Source organism: Cuculus canorus, chromosome 7 (genome assembly GCF_017976375.1).
Source record: "Cuculus canorus isolate bCucCan1 chromosome 7, bCucCan1.pri, whole genome shotgun sequence".
Lineage (NCBI taxonomy): Eukaryota > Metazoa > Chordata > Aves > Cuculiformes > Cuculidae > Cuculus > Cuculus canorus.
In genome coordinates, this window is record NC_071407.1 from 19,544,115 (window position 1) to 19,562,523 (window position 18,409).

General features: G+C 40.1%; 1 protein-coding gene across 1 annotated transcript; it reads left to right on the plus strand.

The window, feature by feature from the left end:
- The first annotated feature begins 1,934 nt into the window (after window positions 1–1,934).
- Window positions 1,935–18,298, plus strand: GDF10 (growth differentiation factor 10). The gene is made up of 3 exons (XM_054072261.1): window positions 1,935–2,434; window positions 7,379–8,286; window positions 13,566–18,298. The coding sequence occupies exons 1-3, from the start codon at window positions 2,191–2,193 to the stop codon at window positions 13,755–13,757; spliced, it is 1,344 nt and encodes a 447-aa protein (XP_053928236.1). The 5' UTR covers window positions 1,935–2,190; the 3' UTR covers window positions 13,758–18,298.
- The last annotated feature ends 111 nt before the right edge of the window (window positions 18,299–18,409 follow it).

An 18,409-nucleotide genomic window follows, 5' to 3' on the forward strand; every position in this document is an offset into this window, starting at 1 on the left:
AACATAAGCACAGGTCACAATAACTCCTTTGTATACATGTCTCTAATTCCATAACAAAACATTATTATTTTTTCATACACAAACTGTTATTACGGGCATTTAACACTATTTATATACCTAAATTATTTTAGCAGGAAGCTTAGACCTGCATTTAAAATCTTGAATGCATTGCTCTAACTATAGAGAGACTTTCTCCAAGTCATGGCTTGCAAAGCTTTGCTTCAGCTATTTAAGAAGAAGAAGAAGGGCGGGGGGGAAGACTCTACTTGGCAAGAGCTTTAATTAGCAGAAATTTCCACGCTAGGAATATTATTCTGCATGAGCAGAAATTGCATAGCTCTTGCCTCTAGATGCCTTAGAGATGCCATTGATTTGCCATATTCAGAACAGGGGAATTATGTGACCCAGTGCTAATTTGAATTCCTTTACCAAACACATTTTTATTTCATCATCTCAGCTGCATAAAAGAGTCAAAGTACCAGAGCTTTAAAGACTTTGAATTCCTGCTGTTCTGCAATAAAATAAGGCAAGAAATATTAGCCATCCCTGGTTGATTCTTTAATTCTTTCTCAACAATGTCAAAGTATCAGTGTCCTACAGGTTTTAGTGCAGGTTAAAGACTGATACAAAGTGTATGCCTGAATAGGAGTTTGGAGTGAGTTAAGGAGAGAGGGAACATTTTAATGGGACATTGGTCCAAAATAGCCCAGCTTGCTCCTACCTCCTGCTGCCTCTTCCTCCTTTTCACAGGACCTTGATTGTATAGAAACAGTACAGACAAAAACCACAAACAACAAAAGGTTTGCTCACACCCCCAGCGGAGGTCATGAGCATGCTACCATGGAGAAAAAAAAAAAAGCATCAAAGGATGGTTTGGCTTATTTATAAGCAAAGATTAATTAATAGGAGGTTTGATACTTTAGCAACATACATTTGGGCAAATTTGTATTTGCAAATTGTTCATTTCATACATTCAAGGGGCACAGAGCAATGTGGCCTGGTGCTAATTTTAAAAATGAATCAAACCTTTCTTTGCCATGATCCAAAATCTACAGACTTGTGGTTCAGAGGCTTTCAATAGTATCTGCTCAGATTTGACACTCCAAGGTTAAAAAATCACAAAAGAGTTGTGTATACACAGCAACAGTAGCTTTTTCCAACAATTTTTCAATTATTGCATTGTATACTCTCCAAGAAAAGTAACTATCTTGGCTATTGGAGAACAAGCTTTAAAAAGGAGGCGGAATGAACAAATTCCCTTAAAATATACCAGTTTCCTTATAGGTTGTCTTTAAAACTGTTGTTCATTACAGCAGCATTTATACCCGCTGGGTGACTATAAACTATGATTCAGGACTACCTGTGTCACATGATGAATAAGTGCAACATGCACCATTCACTTTTAAATCAACCCCCTCCGACCTAAGCCATGTAAATCCTTCAGAAATTCACGCCAGCGCTCTCCTTTTTCACATCACACATAGAAACGGCCCAATGACGAAAGTTTACCATGCACAGCCCCTTTAACCCCTACTATTTAAGTATCTGCTCGGAATTATCAGTGACCCTTGCTGCACTCTTGGCCAGTTCACACCAGGTCCTCCCGAGCGCGGACCCACCGGGGACTCCTCTTTGCTCCGGGATCCTTGAAACCAACACCATTTACAGCGTTCCCTTCCTAAGACAGCACCGCAAGCTCTGCCGATCTGAACAGAATTCCCCCCGTTGCTCTCACGCTGTCCCTGCCATCCCCCCGCCCGCCCTCCCGTCCTTCCCCACCGCCTGCCCGCTTGCTGCCTATGTGCTTCTGTCTCCTACAATGGTCCCCGAGCCCCCGAGGGCAGACAAGGTGCCGCAGCGCTCGCTGCCACGGCGGCGGTGTGGCATGTGGCTCCAATCAGCGGCCGTGCGCTAATTAATTTAGTCCTTTCCCCGCCACGCTTTAAAGAGCGGGGAAGCCCCGCACCGGAGGAATGCAGCATCCCCTCCCGCCGGCTTCCCCCGCACCCGGACCCCCGGCGCTGCCCCCGGGCCCGGGGATTGGCCCGGAGCGGCGGGAGGGGGGGGAGCTGCTCCCACCCTCTCTCCTCCCTCCGCCGCCCCCTCGCCCCGGTGCGGCAGGGACGACCGGGAGACCAGGGCGCAGGCAGCGCCCGAGCCGCCCCGCAGCATCCCGCAGCATCCCCCCCGATGGCCGGCCGCCTGACCTGCTGCCTGCTGCTGTGGGCCCTGGGCTGGCCCGCGGGGGAGGCCGCCGGCAGCCGCCCCGTCCAGCCGCCCGTCGACCCCGACCCGTCCCCCCCCGGCCGCCACCCCCGCGGCGTCGCTCGGGACGCGGTAGCTGTCCACATGCTTAGGCTCTACGAGAAGTACAACCGCGAGGGGAGCCGGCCCGACGACGGCAACACCGTCCGCAGCTTCAAAGCCAGGCCAGGTAAGCCGGGAGGGCGCGGCGGGACCCCCTCTGCCGCCCTGAGCCGAGGCTGTCGGTGACCGCGAGGCTGTCGCCCTGCGAGAACCGGGGGGACGCTCGCTAACGGGACGGAGGCGGTGCCACCCCTCGGCTCCGCGGGCGGCTCCCCCGGCTCCCTGCCCTCTCCCAGAGAGTCTGCAGCGAGGCAGCTCCCTTGGGAAAGCCTCCGGTGCTACGGATGCAAACTATCGCCAAGAGAAACGCTGTTCCCAGTGCGCGTCGCTCTGGAAAAGATGTTTGCGGAGATAGTGGGAGCATAAAACTCGTAGCGACTGCTCCAGCCGCACCAGCGGAGGAGCTTCTCCGCTCTTCCCGCAGGCTCACAAGTTTCTGCTGGGAAGAGTGCCGCCTACGGGGCTGCCTAAAACTGCTCGCGATATTAAATCCATTGCGCTGCCCAAACCCGAGAGGGCAGATGCCCGACCTCCTCCTCACCAGCTTTGCTTGGCTGATGATGAGGATGGAAGAGCAGACCCGCTGTGTCAAAACGACACTTTCATTATCCCAGTCTTACTTCAAAATAGAGAGAACTTTTTCGTACTTAATACTCTTTGAATTTGTTATCCTTTGCCAAGGAAACCCGTAATACCTGTTCTAGAAAATGTCTTCCCTCTTTGGCGAACTCTTACAGGCTATAGCTAAGATCCCAGCTCTGAAAGTAAGACTTATATCAGTTATAAATATAATTTTTGTTACATTGCCAGAAGTATCAATTTTTAATAGTCACATTTGATAGATGAATTCAAAACTTGGTTTTGTGAGTTCCAATTTATTTCTCCCACATTTAAGTCTCATATATAGAATGTGATGCAGCTTACAGTGTTTTAGGGAATGGTTACTATAATATTGCACAGTAGCTCCTTCTCTAGTCCACCTCAACTGATTCCTACCCTATGTCAAATGTAATTTTAAGACACAGTCATATTACAGGAGGAGGAGATCCCACAGAAGGGTAAGTGTCTAATGAAAATGTCTAGAAATCTAGTAGTTGGGATGTAAAGCAATTGCAGACATTTGGGAGAGAAATTAATTGTTGTGCTCTAGATCATTAGCTAGCAGCTGCTACCCTGGGGGTCAGGAAGGAGCTCCCACTGTGGATAGGTAGGCCATGACCTCCTGCTATCGCTCTTATTTTTCTGTGAACTGAGCAGCTGATACTGGCTGCTACCCAAGTACCTGGACCACAAGAGTGATTTAGTAGGAATGCAAGGGCTATATTCTTTTTCTGATTTTTTCAATTAATCTGCACTCTTTCTTTGTAATTCATAATCTAGTGATGAACAGTCTGAAATGAACCAGACTCACACAAGATGAGGGAGGGGAGAAGAACCTTATCTGGTAGTAGATTTTCCTTTATCTCTTCCAAGAATTTCTAGTAGTTTCTTCCGAAAGAAGAAATTGGCGTGTTCTTCTAACACGACATGTGGAACATCTATTCTTTATAAAATATGGATGATAGTTCTCATCCTATTGAGATAAGCAGAACAGACTACGCTTAGAATAATTTCCTTTTCATTATCCCAAGCAACTTTTTTTTTTAACATGTGCCTTCCAGAAAATCTGTAGCCTTCTGTTTCTATGCTGCTGCTTAAATCCATTTGTTAGAAGATACTTGAGCATTGGTGCTAAAGTTACTGTTGCCAAGATGAGGGCTCCAGGGGTGTGAAATGTCAGTCCAGCCCTGGTTTGCTCCTTTGTCAGATGCATTATTGAGGTCTACCCAACTACAAAATTGTATTGCCATCCTACATCTCTTATGGGCTACAGGTGGTGTTGAATGAGCTAGTGAATATGTAATATTTCTCCATATTTAATGCGAGGCACTTACTATATATAAGCATCTGCTATTTGTACCTGTTCCAGTTAAAATTTCGTCATGGTTCTCTAGCAGTACTTATCAGTTCAGGAAGAGTGATCACCTCCTCTCAGCTTACCTCTGAATGTGTTCACAAGACTTCATTATTCCTCTGACAAGAAGCTGAGAGAGTCTATGAACCAATTTCTCAAGTTCCTTTTCTTCTGTAGATGCTTTCCAGTTTTCAGGCAACTTGGTAGCTTTAGAAAACAGCACCAGTTGACTGAAGTTGGCTACACAGTCAAGTCATAAGTGGTTTGTGACCAACGTGAAATATCAAGTTATTGTCCAACCTCACCTAGGTTGCTGAGATTGGAAGGAACTGGTCTCAAAGGCAGCAATCTGCTGCCTGAGCCATGAAACTTCCCCATAAATTGATGCTTGCAGCTTGGCCTCATTCCCTCAACAGCGTCTATCCTCTGCGCTGAATGAAGTAAAGGCCTTGGTGAATAGCAGAAAATAACAGCCATTTAATTAAGACTATATCACAATGTGTATGTGCAAGAAAAGTAAATCGGGATTACCCAGGAAACTGTAATTCTGGCCTCTAGAGCCTTGCTTTAACATAGTTTTGTTTCTTAAAGAATTTTAAATGTCTATTTCTTTCTCACATTTGTGTTATCAGAAATACTATGTACATCTGTTTTGCTCATCACCACTTACTGCAATGAAACATTCTCTAGTGTGCATTACCTACTAAAGATTAATTTTTTCTTTCCTTGGTTGCTTGCCTTTTCTTCTCTAGCAATCCCTTGCATGTAGCTTCTACACATCTTGCCTCTGTTCCTGACTGGAAGCTGTCTACAGCAATCAGAGGTAGACACAATCAGTTAACTGCTTTGATGTATGAAGCTAGTACAGTTCAACTCAAAGCAGACCTGGAAAATGTAACAATGCTTGCTTGACAGATTGGTAAAAGCCTGAGTGAGATGATGGAATATGAATATGACTACGCTCCATTCAAAATCCATGTCTCCTCAATTCCTAAAAAGCCTGTACTTCTAGGCTTCTGGCTTTTCAGTAGCTACACGTTCACAGATTCTTATCCTGTTCTACAAATAAATTCGACTTTTGAAGGGTTTATTTCACTCTAGAATGCAGAATTAATTTAGATTCATTAAAAATCCCTTTCTCTGAGCTATCATTACAAGTTACCTCCCCATGTGAAACCTGGGACCCTGCTGTTTAAAAAGCCTTTATCCCAGTGATGCATATGCTTCACAGACATAGCTGTAGCTCTGGTGCTAGGAACATTCTACTACTAAAAAAAAAGGTGTTTAAAAAAATCAACTGTACACAGCTTAAGTGGGGAGAAGCAGTGGATTAGACTTCTTTGTTAATCTCAGAAGGCATATTTTTTAAATAAACTTTAATAATAGTGTGGTATTATGAAGGAAGTACTACAATGTCCTCTTCCTTCATGTGAAAAAATGGTCTGGCAGCCTTGTGAAATTTCTGTGCTTCAAAGACTTGAAGAGAATCTCAAGTCTTAAGTTTTTTCATATAATGATCACCTGAGCTAAGCCTAGCATTCATTAGAAGTACAGTGGTGGAAGTCCTGTCCTGAACTGACAGAAACAAATAGGTTCTAGTCATAGAATACTGTTAGCCTCTCTGCCACCTATGAAACCATTATGTGGGCATCAGTACAGGCAGTTGCACTTCATTGCATTAGGGGAAAAAAAAAAAACAGATGTAGATGGAAATTGCATACTTGAACATTCAGACTGTCTGTGTGAGTCTGGGAGTGGTTTAGTCAAAATGATGGTTCTGTCCAGCATGAACTGGAAGACAGAAAGCACCAATTTAGTGAGATGTAGCACTATTGATTTCTGTCTTCCAGAAGAAACTGTGCTTAAAAAGAACATAGTTACAGGTGGCAGTTAGCAGTACTGCCTTTCTGTTGTTGCCAAAGGTTCTGTGCACTGAAAAGGACACCCAGGTGTTTCTGGGAAGAATGGCTTTTGGAATTGTTGGGGTTTTTTCTCTTTTATGTTTTTTTTTTTCCCCTCCGTGCAGCCAGAGAATTTCCAGGTATGCCATGAAGGACTGCCACAGGGCTTGTCCACTTAGGTTAACTAAAGAAACTTGCCCGTTGTAGTCCTTTGATGTGTTCTAAGTACCAGACTGAGCTAGGGAGATCAGGAATCACTTATTGGTTCTGCCTCCATCTTCCTGTATGCTATTGAACTAGTGAAAAAAAAAAAAAAAGGCCAGCTTTTCACAGTGATAGACTGTGAAGGCATGGTCTTGTGATTCTGGGTTTACATTTTAACAGACGGAGTTTTCTGCTGTTTAAATAAACATGGTGCAAACAGTTATTAGTGTAAAATTGCTCATCTTCCTTGGGAGGAGAATAGAGGTTTAAACTGAGAACAAATTGTTCAACTAGCTTAAAAAGAAGCTATATCAAATGGAGTTCGAATTTTAAGAGTCAGCACAGGTCTTGGAAACCAAGTAGGTTTCACAGTCCATTAAACAAAGCTCCTGCATGATATATACTGTAAAGGAAGATTGCTTATAAGGGTAAATTGCCTCCCAAAATGTGCTGCACTGCTTAGTTCCAGCCCCCTTGTGAAATGTCCCTTGTGCACTATTTATGGATAGTGAACTTAATCATGAATATGCTGTTGCATGTAGATTAGACTGTTTTGAATAGTAACTGTAAACCTGGTTTTCAGCTAGTATACTGAGTAAGGTACCATTCTGCCACAGCTTCTCTGAGCTTGATTTTTGTCATAAATGTAATAGAAAAAAAAGGATTGCTTTTCTTGCCTGGAGTGAAAGGCAGTCTGAAATGGAAAGTCTATGAGAAGAGATTTATATCACATCTACGGAAGGTGCCCAGCATATTGGATCTTCCTAATGTTATTGTAATATTACTATTAGATACTGTTAGGTTTTTCTTCCTCTCATTCACCATAGTTACTAATTGTTGTGAAATGTGTAAGTGAAAAGCAGAATTTCTTAATCCACTTATATGGGAATAAGAGTTTGACTATCATTTTTGTTTTCAGATGTTTATCCATGTTTTCCTTGCACTCTTGCAGAATTCTTGGCCCAGAAGCCCTTGTACTGCTTCAATCTGACATCCATGCAAGATTCAGAGATGATCCTTGCTGCCACTTTCCACTTCTATGCTGACAAACGCCCTCAGCACCGGGAAGTGTTTTGTAAGCGGTCCAAGAACTCATCCTGCCGCCTCCTTCACCTGCCTCCGATCGTGCAGCTCAACCTCATTTTCCAAAGCATTCACCAGAATTCTGTCTATGGACTAGTGAAAGGGAACATCACTGTGTTTCTTCAAAGGCGAGGGACTTGGCATGCAAAGGACATTTCACACATCATAAAAGAATCAAAACGGTCTGGAGAGCTCATTCTCTGTGCTGAGCTTGATTCTGGGGAGAAACACCAGGGATTCCCTGAAGAGGTCGCCAGTCATTTACCTTATATACTAGTTTATGCTAATGATCTTGCAATCTCTGAACCTAACAGTGTGGCAGTCACCCTACAGCGTTATGACCCATTCCCTTCTAATGATGAGGACCCAAATCTATCCCCTAATGCTTCTGCTGATACCCGAGTGAGGAGGGATACATACCTTTCCAGCTCTATTCAGAACAATGAGTTGCCAGAAGTAGATTATAACAACAATAAATACAACAAACATGACATATGGGAGAATGCCTACAAGTCCTTGAAACCAAAAGCCTCACGCAAAGACCGAAGGAGAAAAGGTCAAGAAAATACAGAAACACTTATAAAGTCTCAGGTGCTAAATTTTGATGAGAAAACAATGAAGAAAGCAAGGCGAAAACAATGGAATGAGCCAAGGTTTTGTTCAAGAAGATACATGAAAGTTGACTTTGCTGATATTGGCTGGAATGAATGGATCATATCTCCCAAATCATTTGATGCCTACTACTGTGCAGGGGCATGTGAATTTCCAATGCCCAAGGTAGTATGCCTTTTTGTTGCTGTTAGCTTGCAAATAGTAGGTCTACTGTTCCACCTATCCAACTACTTCTTTAGTTAGATTTTTCCTTTAATTTTTTACCTTTTTCACAGTGTTGTGTTGCCTTGTTCAGCTTAAATAATTTAAGTAATATAATTCCCATCAACTTATTCATCAGAGTGCAAAAAGATTCCAAGTTATCCTTAAATGTGATCTGAAGAATTAGAAAAATATCTCAGGTTTATCTTCCAGTTTCTCATCTTATATTTTGGAAACATAACAAAAACAATTATGAAGCTTATTACAATATGGTTACACATACTAGATCATCAAACTGTTGGTCGTAGCCAAACTATGAAGCACTACATGCTAATAATAAAACAAGCTACTGTATCAGAGTATTTCTGAATTTGACTTGTAATACTCTAGGAGAAAAATGCAGAGTAGTGACACTGAGGTGTTTTTAACTTTAAGAAACTGCTTGTCACTTTGAAAATAAGAATGCTGGTTAAGCTGATATTTATGTCCTGAAATTCTGTGGTGCTTTTTTAATTTACTAAATTCTTAAAATTAAGATAATCCTGCTGGAATAAAAAAGCTGATTTACCTTACGTGGCTGGAAATGCTACACAGCATGCTAGCTTTAGAGTGTTACACATAGCTAAATTTCTCCTATAAAAACAATATGAAATTTGCTAATAGAGAGGCAAATGTGAACTCCTTCTCCAAAGGAATTTCAATTTGGCCCACTCCCACTCAACTTGCTCTGTAAGAAGAAGTAGAAATTCTGACAATCCTATGTAGCACAAGAATTATTGGCATTTTATAGGGCTTTCAAGTAATGGGGTAGGGCAGGATTTGGAATACTGCATAACCTGCATGTTTAGAAACTAATTATTTTGCACTTCTACCTACAAATGGCCTGATTGTTTATTCTACTGATATTTTTGCCTGTGGACTCTCAGCACACAAATAATGGATAGTGGTTTACAGCAGAGAATTTCAAAGCTGTGAGACAGGAATCTGCCCTACTTTACACACAGGGAGACTGATGTATGTTTGTGTTGAATTAAGTAGCATGATTTCAGGAAGACTAGATATGCAGGCAGTTTTAAGTCCAGGAACAGTGGAAATCCAGACATCACGGTAGGGTGTACAAATCTGACCACATGTTCCTATGTAGCTGGCTAGTGCTGAACCATGTATTCGTGTATTGATACATGGTCTGGTAAAAATTAAAGCTTGCCCAGGCTTACATACAGCTTTGCTTTTTCATTGTAGTATAATGAGATCATGTAACACAATCGCCATTTAACTTATCCAAAACAATACACAGCCTGGGAATATGGGTCCTCTGCCATAGACCCTCAGTCTAATGCACCAGTCATACATCCCAAGGCACATAAAAAAATTTAGCACATCTGGCATCTTGTGAGCAGAAGGGCATCATAATTAGCTGACAGAATCAAAAGACAGTAGATCTGTTTCTAGCTGGAAAAAGGTAAAAAGTTTATATTGGTGATTTATTTAATGTCTTATCTAGAAGTGTTACTTGCTATGTAATAAAGTTCCCTTTGTAAATCAAAAACTTTTATTTTAATTCTCAATTTGATATTTGTTTTCTAGAGAAATTAATATGGCTGTACTAGCATCCTTGTGCCAAAAACACCAAAGCAAACAACAACAAAACACAACATAGCAATTTAATACATAATCACAAATACATAGATTTGGGAATTTTTGGTTTGACACACTCTGGTTTTGATTTGGAAGAGGTTTGCTTTTTATGAGCTTTGTATTTTTAAGAGGGGAAAATAAAATAGAGGTAGATTCACAGTTGTAATTTTTCTAAATTACAGTTTCCAAACAAACAGAGATAAGTAGGAAATCATGAATAAGGCCTAAGCTCTGAACAGGAGAATTGCTAAATAGTGTGGAGGGAGAAATAGCTTTTGTTCTTGCATATATAGCCTAAATCAGGAAAGCATGCAAATGATCTTGGCACTGAAGTCAAAGGCTATTCATGAAGACTTGTTCTACAGAGTCGACCTGTGAAGGACAACAGATACGTTATTTTCAAGGAACTCTTCTAGAAGTGTGTGGACAGAACAATACTTACACACCCTCCATGCTGAGGATCATCACGTTATATGATCTGTTTGGTGTGGGTTTTTTTTTTAAGTATCTGCACATCATTCTGTGCATTAATAATTGCAATTCTTGTTCTAGATACAAAGCTGTTGTGGTACAAATCTTGTCATGGCATGTTTATAACATACATAACCTAGCTTACTGCTGAAGTTCTTATTCCGTGAACTGTGAGGGGAAATACTAGCTTATGTGTTGAAGAATGACTGGCTGCACTGCTGAATTTGCCAAATAAATGCTAGTCCTAGGTGTGGTTGAAGTAGGTGGGGCTAATAAACTTTCCCAGGTCTACAGTAATTAGAATTCTTTTTATTTCATCCTGTTAGGTCTATCGGTTCATGAGTTTCATTTTGAGAGTTAAATTCAAACATGAAAACAAAACTTTCCTGAAGCTAAGAAGTATTGCTTATCAAAGTGGACGCGTCTTTGAAGGGCAAATTCATGATAAAACAGACTTTAAAAGGAATGTAAGGGGAGGGTCTAAAGTATTTTAAACCTGTTGTTCAATTGCTTTTTGGCTACAACACCTTCCCCGTTTTCCGAGGCCCAAAATATCCTTGAGCTAGGGTTGTCCTAAAGGTTAGGTAAGAGCAGAACCTGACCTGTTGTATATAACTTGGTAGCCAGCACTTAAAACATCAGCATTTCCTCAGTGCCATCACTACTGGGCATTCAACTCATCGTTTCAAGCTTTCCGCTTTAGCACATCAGTACAAAGGCTAATGTGAAGCCTGGCCTTTGTTCACCAAATGCTTGTGTGAGGTTTCCAGAAGGGCTGGAGAATTCAGTGGCTGGCTGGATGTGGGATAAGTGTGCTGTCTGGCTCTGCTGTGGATGTAGAGCTCAGGCAGCTGTATTCTGTACAGACCAATAGTCCATACAAGTATTTTTCTCTGTAAGCAATGTTGTGCTTAGTGTATACACTAGCAGGCATTAGAAACTTAATTAATGCTGTTCTTTTGGTAGACAGCTGCTCATGCTAGACTTTGATCACATCTATTTGATCCTTGAAGGTATTAGAGATTGTACAGCTGGAGAAAATCCTTATAGGATCTTCTGCGGATTCATACCCAGGAGTCTTTTAAGTCAGTAACTGGCAACGAGAGTGATGATGGCTGTCAGCTGCACATGGTCAACAATTTCTGTTTCAGTAGCACATTAGGATCTATGACTGTTTCAAATAACAGTATGAAATAATAAGGGAGCTCGGAACACTTCAGGAGGTTTTTCATAAAGGTTAAAGCAAGAACTTGATTCTAGAAATCCTGGTTCTTTGACATTCTGAACTCTGCAGCTGCTTAAATACATGAAAGCTGCTTCTGTCTCTCTCTTGCTGTCCAGATTTGCTGACATGGCCAGTGGGCATAAAGATTTATTTCTCCTGTTAGTACTCAGCTATAGGGATGCTGCCTTGAAGGATCAAGGATGGATTTCACAGTTCCTCCTTGTAATGGCTCAAATGATGCTGCTTTTGTTAAGGAACACCTGAAAGCCTTAATAACAATTAAGGTTTGGGTCTGATTTGCTGATAATAGACTTAAAACAAATATATGAAAACCAAGTTATTCTAAAAAAAAATAGCTCCTTTGTTATACCCATAGCCTACATGATTTTTCATTTCAATATGAAAAGTTATGTTTTGAATATACACAATTATTATTTGAAAAAACAGAGAAGGTGTAGAAGACATTAATTCTTCTCAGTTGAAGTACCATGAGGAGGTGTGCAATGTCCCTATTTGTTGTCCAGCAGATGTTATTTTCCACCCCATATACAGATAGGTAGCAATTCCCATGAAAGATTTCATGTGCTACACGTACCATATCCCTGCAGAAAACTTGTGAAACTCTAGCAAATAGGCTGATAGGTCCAATACGACTTTCCTACTACTACAGTACTCATTTGCTGGGACAGTATTCAAGCATGACAACTGAGCAGGGATCACTGAAGCTTCAGCCTCAGTGGTGGGTTGCATACCATACTATTGCCTTGTGTAACTGGAGCATGTGTATTCCATGCTGTGCTGAGGCAATGACAAAGAAAGGCTGTCACTGTCACTAGTAAACCTGTGCTTCTATATACCTCAGGCAACAGAAGTGGTAAAAACTCTTTAGTACTATTCAGTTTCTCAGACTATAATGGTCAAGGGTAGCTTGTGAATAAAGGCTAAAAAAAGAAGTTACATTTAACTATTAAACGGTATACTGTTAGGATATCTTCACTTTTTCTTTTTCTATTCTGACTGCTGTTATGCCTAACGGCTGCCTCCTTTCTTCACATATTTTTCCTTGTGTTATTTACTGCATCCAAAAATCAATAATAGGAATAAAAAACTGTGGCTCAGTACCCTGAACAGTATATAGGTGTAAAGCCACTGTGAAATCTTACTTCATATTTTTCCTGCCCTCACAGCCATTTTTTTTTTCTTCTCCCACTTTGAGGCTAGCTCAGGAGGTGGGGGAAACACAAGGTGAGGAACATAGCGGGAAGCAGACAAAGACTACAGGTACCAAGTTCTTGTTTGGCACAGGGCTATGATCCTAAAGGCTCTGTTGGGCTGTTTGACTATCCTAGACTAATTCCTCGCTGTGGACACTACTTCTGGAGCACTCTATTCTTTAGAAGAGAGTAATTACTCCAGGAAAAAGTAACTAATTCAGGTTAGTGTACCTGAGGAGAAATACTACCAGAACATAGGGATAGTTATTTTGGAAATACTTACAGCAGCCGATTTTCCAAGTCAGACAAGAGGTTAAGAAAACAAAAGACAACATCTTATGGCTGAGAAGTGTGCCACACATTAGTCCTCCTCTCCTGCATCCTTGCCTCCAGCATCTAGTAGGTGCAGTCAGGGACATTCTTTCTTCAGGCTACTGACTACTAGCTGTGCCACCAGTGCCCTCCGCTGGTATTTATGAAGGCAGCATAAGGAACACAAAATTATCTGTTGGATACTCCCTGGACAGGAAAGCTGGAAGCATAAGGGACTGATGATGCTACATGGCCCTGTGACTCAATCACATATATTCACTTTTTTGAGAAACAAGAAGACATAGTTGTTGTCATTTTCCAAGTGCATTTGGGAAAAGGACTGCTCATAAATTAAGCGATAACTATTTCCTTCTCTGTTTCAGATTGTCCGGCCATCAAATCATGCTACAATCCAGAGCATCGTAAAAGCAGTAGGAATCATTCCTGGCATCCCAGAACCCTGCTGTGTTCCTGACAAAATGAGCTCACTCAGTGTCCTCTTCTTAGATGAGAACAAAAACGTTGTATTAAAGGTATATCCCAATATGTCAGTTGAAACCTGTGCCTGCCGATAAGTTCATACAAATACACCTTTAACAAGACCTACACATCCTGCCTGACTACACTGGGAAAGTTGTAAATGGGAGATGAATTCACTTGTGTTGATGAATGAATGCGAGCCTACGGTTCCTCTACAGAAAACGTGCAGAGAGATTAAAACAATGCACATGCTTCACCTGGAAGGATACGTGTTACTGTCATCATTTGTCTTTCATATTCACCTTCCAGGAATTCAGTACTTCTTCAAATATCTTCCTAACCCACCTAGCCAAGATGCCTGGTGTTTGGTAGGAAATTTAAGGGTAAAGTTTACCATAATCAAAGGACTAAAATATGTTTTTACATGCTATTTTTCTGATTATTTTATCTCTTCGGTTAACCAAGAAGATGGGAAGTGAGCTTGGAAAGGCAGGCTTATTTTAGAATATCACTTTTGTACACAAATCAAAAGTTTTTGCCTAAAACACTCATACTTTTAATCTGCATATTTATACTGAAAAATGCTGTAATAAAGGGCTTAAATGTATATTTTCTTCAGGATGCAAGTATAGTGTTCTGTAAGCTTTCATATAAACAGTACGTTAATATAGAAGTTTTTGGTTACCCTTCCCTAATATATAATTTGTTCGATAACAGACGTATGTAATATTCCACACCTTTGGCTTCCTGAATAATTACAGGTTGCTAAACATATTCTCTGAGTAACACATACTATATAGTAATATGTTGAAATACTAAAAATAAAATAACCAAGATTTATATTTTTGTAAATTATACCTTATATCCTCTAGATTGTTACATGCTTTTAACAAAAGCTAATAAATTAAAGGTACAGTAGTATCTAAAAATAGTTGAATTTTCTTTCTATAAGTGCACTCTGTTACATTGTGTTAATTAGATGGAAAAATGTAAATACATGTTAAGCTTTTCATAATGCACCTCAATAGATTAAAGACAGAAGGGAATATTATGACCATCTAGACCAACCTCCTGCATAGCACAAATCAAAGAACCGTGCCCAGTAGTTTTTGCACTATGCGTTATGAAACTTCTGTTTTGAGCTTGGGGATGTCTTTGAAAATCATGCATAAATTTGGCTTTAGAGACTTCATGTAACAGAATATCTCGACTGGAGGACAAGTAGTTGTTCCAAATGTTAGTGCATGTTGTTCAAATGCAGTGGCTTAATCCTAGTCTGAATTTGTTGAGCTTTAGCTTCAATTCACTGGATTTTACTGTAGCCTATTTTATTAGGCCTCTTTTATCTATTATCCAAAATACTTCCACTGTGTATTTTTAGTACATAGAGCAGGGTCAAATTACATTTTGGCTAAGATTTCAATAGGTACTTTGATTTCTTATTCTAAGCCTCGAAACAATTTCTCACAGCACTTTTCTGAACACTTTCCAGAACTTTACTTAACTTTCTTTTCTAACAATGAACGTGAAAATGGGACACAATATTTGGCAGTGGTTCCATTAGGAGGCTTTATAGAAATAATGTCTCTGTGTCCCTCTAACTCCTGTACAATCCTGTCTTGATACAATCATGGTAGCAGGTAACTGCAGCACTCTTTTCAGAGCTGATGTTCCATCACTGTGGCTGTCAGTCCTCTTTCTCAGTGCCCATGTGTGCCAGGACAGAATTGCCACCTATTCCGTTTTCACACACCTGAATAGCACATGCAAACCAGGAGCAGAACAAACTCCTGTAGTCTGTGAGGCAGCACAGAGTGCAAAATATGGACTGTTTCCTCCTCAAGAGAGAGTCTAACCTTCTGTATTATAAGAATTGTACTGTTTAGGGGAAGGATACGATGCACACTACCTTCTGATGAATGACTAACTGGAAAGCTTCTATCCTAAGATGCTAGGTAACTTCTGCCACAAATATTCGGTATTCATATGGTGATGACTCCCAGACAACAGAGGTGTGTAAATGTCGTACCTCCTGCTAACCTGCATAAAAGTAAGATTCAGTATGTATAGGAGTGTCTGCGAGGTTGCTCTCATAGCAGTTCACGCTAGGTCCTCCTAAACAGTTCTTAGTAAGAAATACATAGGATTAAGGCACCTTGTAGTGACCACGAGTTATAACTGCCAGAAGATCATGGATCCAACTAGGCATTTCCTCTTCTCCCAAAGTACTACAGGGATTTATACCAGAACTACAGGGACAAACCTTTGTATGCTGTTGCTGTTTAAGATCATCCTTAAAAACATAGGGACTTGTGATTTTATAAATCATGAAAAACTCAACTACAGGGTACAAAGTGATGCTAATGCATAAACAAAACATTAAAAGTTCTCAGAAATTCATCATTTATTCCTACAGAACAGCCAAAAGCGTGATTTTTTTTTTGAAGTATCATAAGTGATTGCTGTTGCTGTTCTCTGTGAAAATCTATCCAGTCCTGTAGGTCTAGTCTTGCTCCCATTTAGCACCAGCTCTGAATACAATGACGTATTAGTCTAGTGTGCTTATATTATGAAGTATCACATTTTGTTTTCCTTAAGGAATCTTTTCTGTATCTTGAATTAGTCTCTCAGTACAAACTTTCTTTCCAAGATGTGCTGATGAAAGCAATTAGAAAAGAGATACCATCCTATGATCTGTTATAAGGTGCATAGGACACAAGGGAAAATGCTAATCCTATACTCATTAGGAAACCTATAAAAGCCTGAAAGGTTTGGTGTGCATTTAAAGGTTTGTTGGCATATCTACATTATTTTTCATGGGCAAAACAAAATTATAACTCTAAGTGGCACAGTTCTTCAAGCACACCCTTACTACACAAGCAATACAATTCTCTTATTAATAAAGTTTATTTCATTTGGAGTTTAGCTGCACGAGTCAGTTCTCTGATGTGGACAAGATCTTAAACCACTGTTTGTTTAGAGTGGCTACTACTGTCTGGGTCTTTGGTACCTGGATGTCTAATCTTCCTCTAGAAAAGGAAACTTTACATTTAAAACGGTGCAAATGCAGTTAGATGCTGTTGGAAGACATAGATGCCCTTAATTTCTTGTTTACAATAGATCTTTTGATTTCTATGAACATGCTATAAACCATTCCACTCAATTTTTAAGTTTCTAGAGAAAGTTACTATTGATAAAGGCTTAAATAGCAGGTTACGATAATTCCACTAACTAATCCTAGAAGAATTCAGTATATATTAGTATGGGATGATTAAAGACAGAACAGGAAAACAGCTGATACTAGCCAGCAAAGCATTAAGGACACAATTTCATTCTTTAAGCCACAGTCCAATTGCCAGAGGTAACTGCAACAGCTAGAATGTACATAAGTTTCTGTGGAGTATTCAATTCACTGCATAATAATAAAGGAAGCCACTGGAAAATATTAATATACTTGTGTATCACACAAATTAACAATGGTCTCACTGCCAAACCTAAGGAGCAGTTTTCAAAAGAAATTGCCACTGACTGAAACTGTTCATTGTAAAGTTTCTGCAAAGCTGACACTTGGCCTGACACTCTTTGACATCTTTATATATGAACTGTAAGTCTGTATATAACAACCTCCACAGCATTTGAGGAAGTCAGTGTTTAGAAGAGAGGTATTTATGTAGATCACTTGATCTAGCTGCACTTAATGTAATCAAAATTCATTTTAAGGTAGACAGATAGAGAATTTAGGACCTATGTGCAAGGATTGGAGGCTACTCCAACTGATTAAAAGACCACACCTTTGAAAGGCACAACTTTTAAAACAATTTTGCTGGATATCATGGATTTATGGCACAGTATGAGCATCCAGGGTGATGCTGCGTAAAGACACCTAATGAAAGCTTTGAAAAAATACACATCAGAGCAGCGAACCGCATAAGGAAAGGAGATTTTATCAGAAAGCAAACTGAGAAATAACTCGATTACACTGTCCAAGTACTCCAGCAGTGAGAAAATGCCAGGGCTATGGGGCTCCTTAAGCCAGTCTAAAAGTTACAAGAATTCCTGTCTAGAAGTTGACACCAGGCACAATGAAATAATACAAGAAGCGCCATGGTTTTTTAAGTGTAAATGACAATCTTTTAGAGTAAATGCTACAAAAACTTAAGAAATCTTTGGTCCTTTGACATATTCAGATAACTTCTGGAAACACTTAAAAAAGTAACATTTTAGCCAAACACAAGTAATTTGGTCTTGCATGCAGGTAGGAAAGACAAAGGCCTTGAGCAAAACAGAACAGCTTTGCTACACAGGAGACCAGGATCAATGCAAAACAATCCTTTTTGACTCTACACCATAAGAATTTAAGTAACCAGAACCTTGGATCCAAGTTGTCACTTGAACAGACACAAATGTGAGTATTTGTGAATACTGTGCATGCACTGCGAGAAAACTGGAAAATGGCCAGAAGGACAAAATCTTGTCCACATCTTTGCAATGAAACTTTTTTTTATGTAAAAGCTCATAACACTATTCAGACTTTATGGCACTTGTACAGTATGGATTGAGTTGCACTTAGAAGAAATGATATGTTAATAGTACAGATAAAACACCTATGTATCAATAAATTCAATGCTAATGTGTTCATTAAGATAAATAGCAAGTGATATTTTTGTCTGTAAATAAACTAGGTTTTTTTCTTCAGTATCATGAGAAATTCTGTCATCAGTCTTATATTTTTGCCTTGTCCTATTCT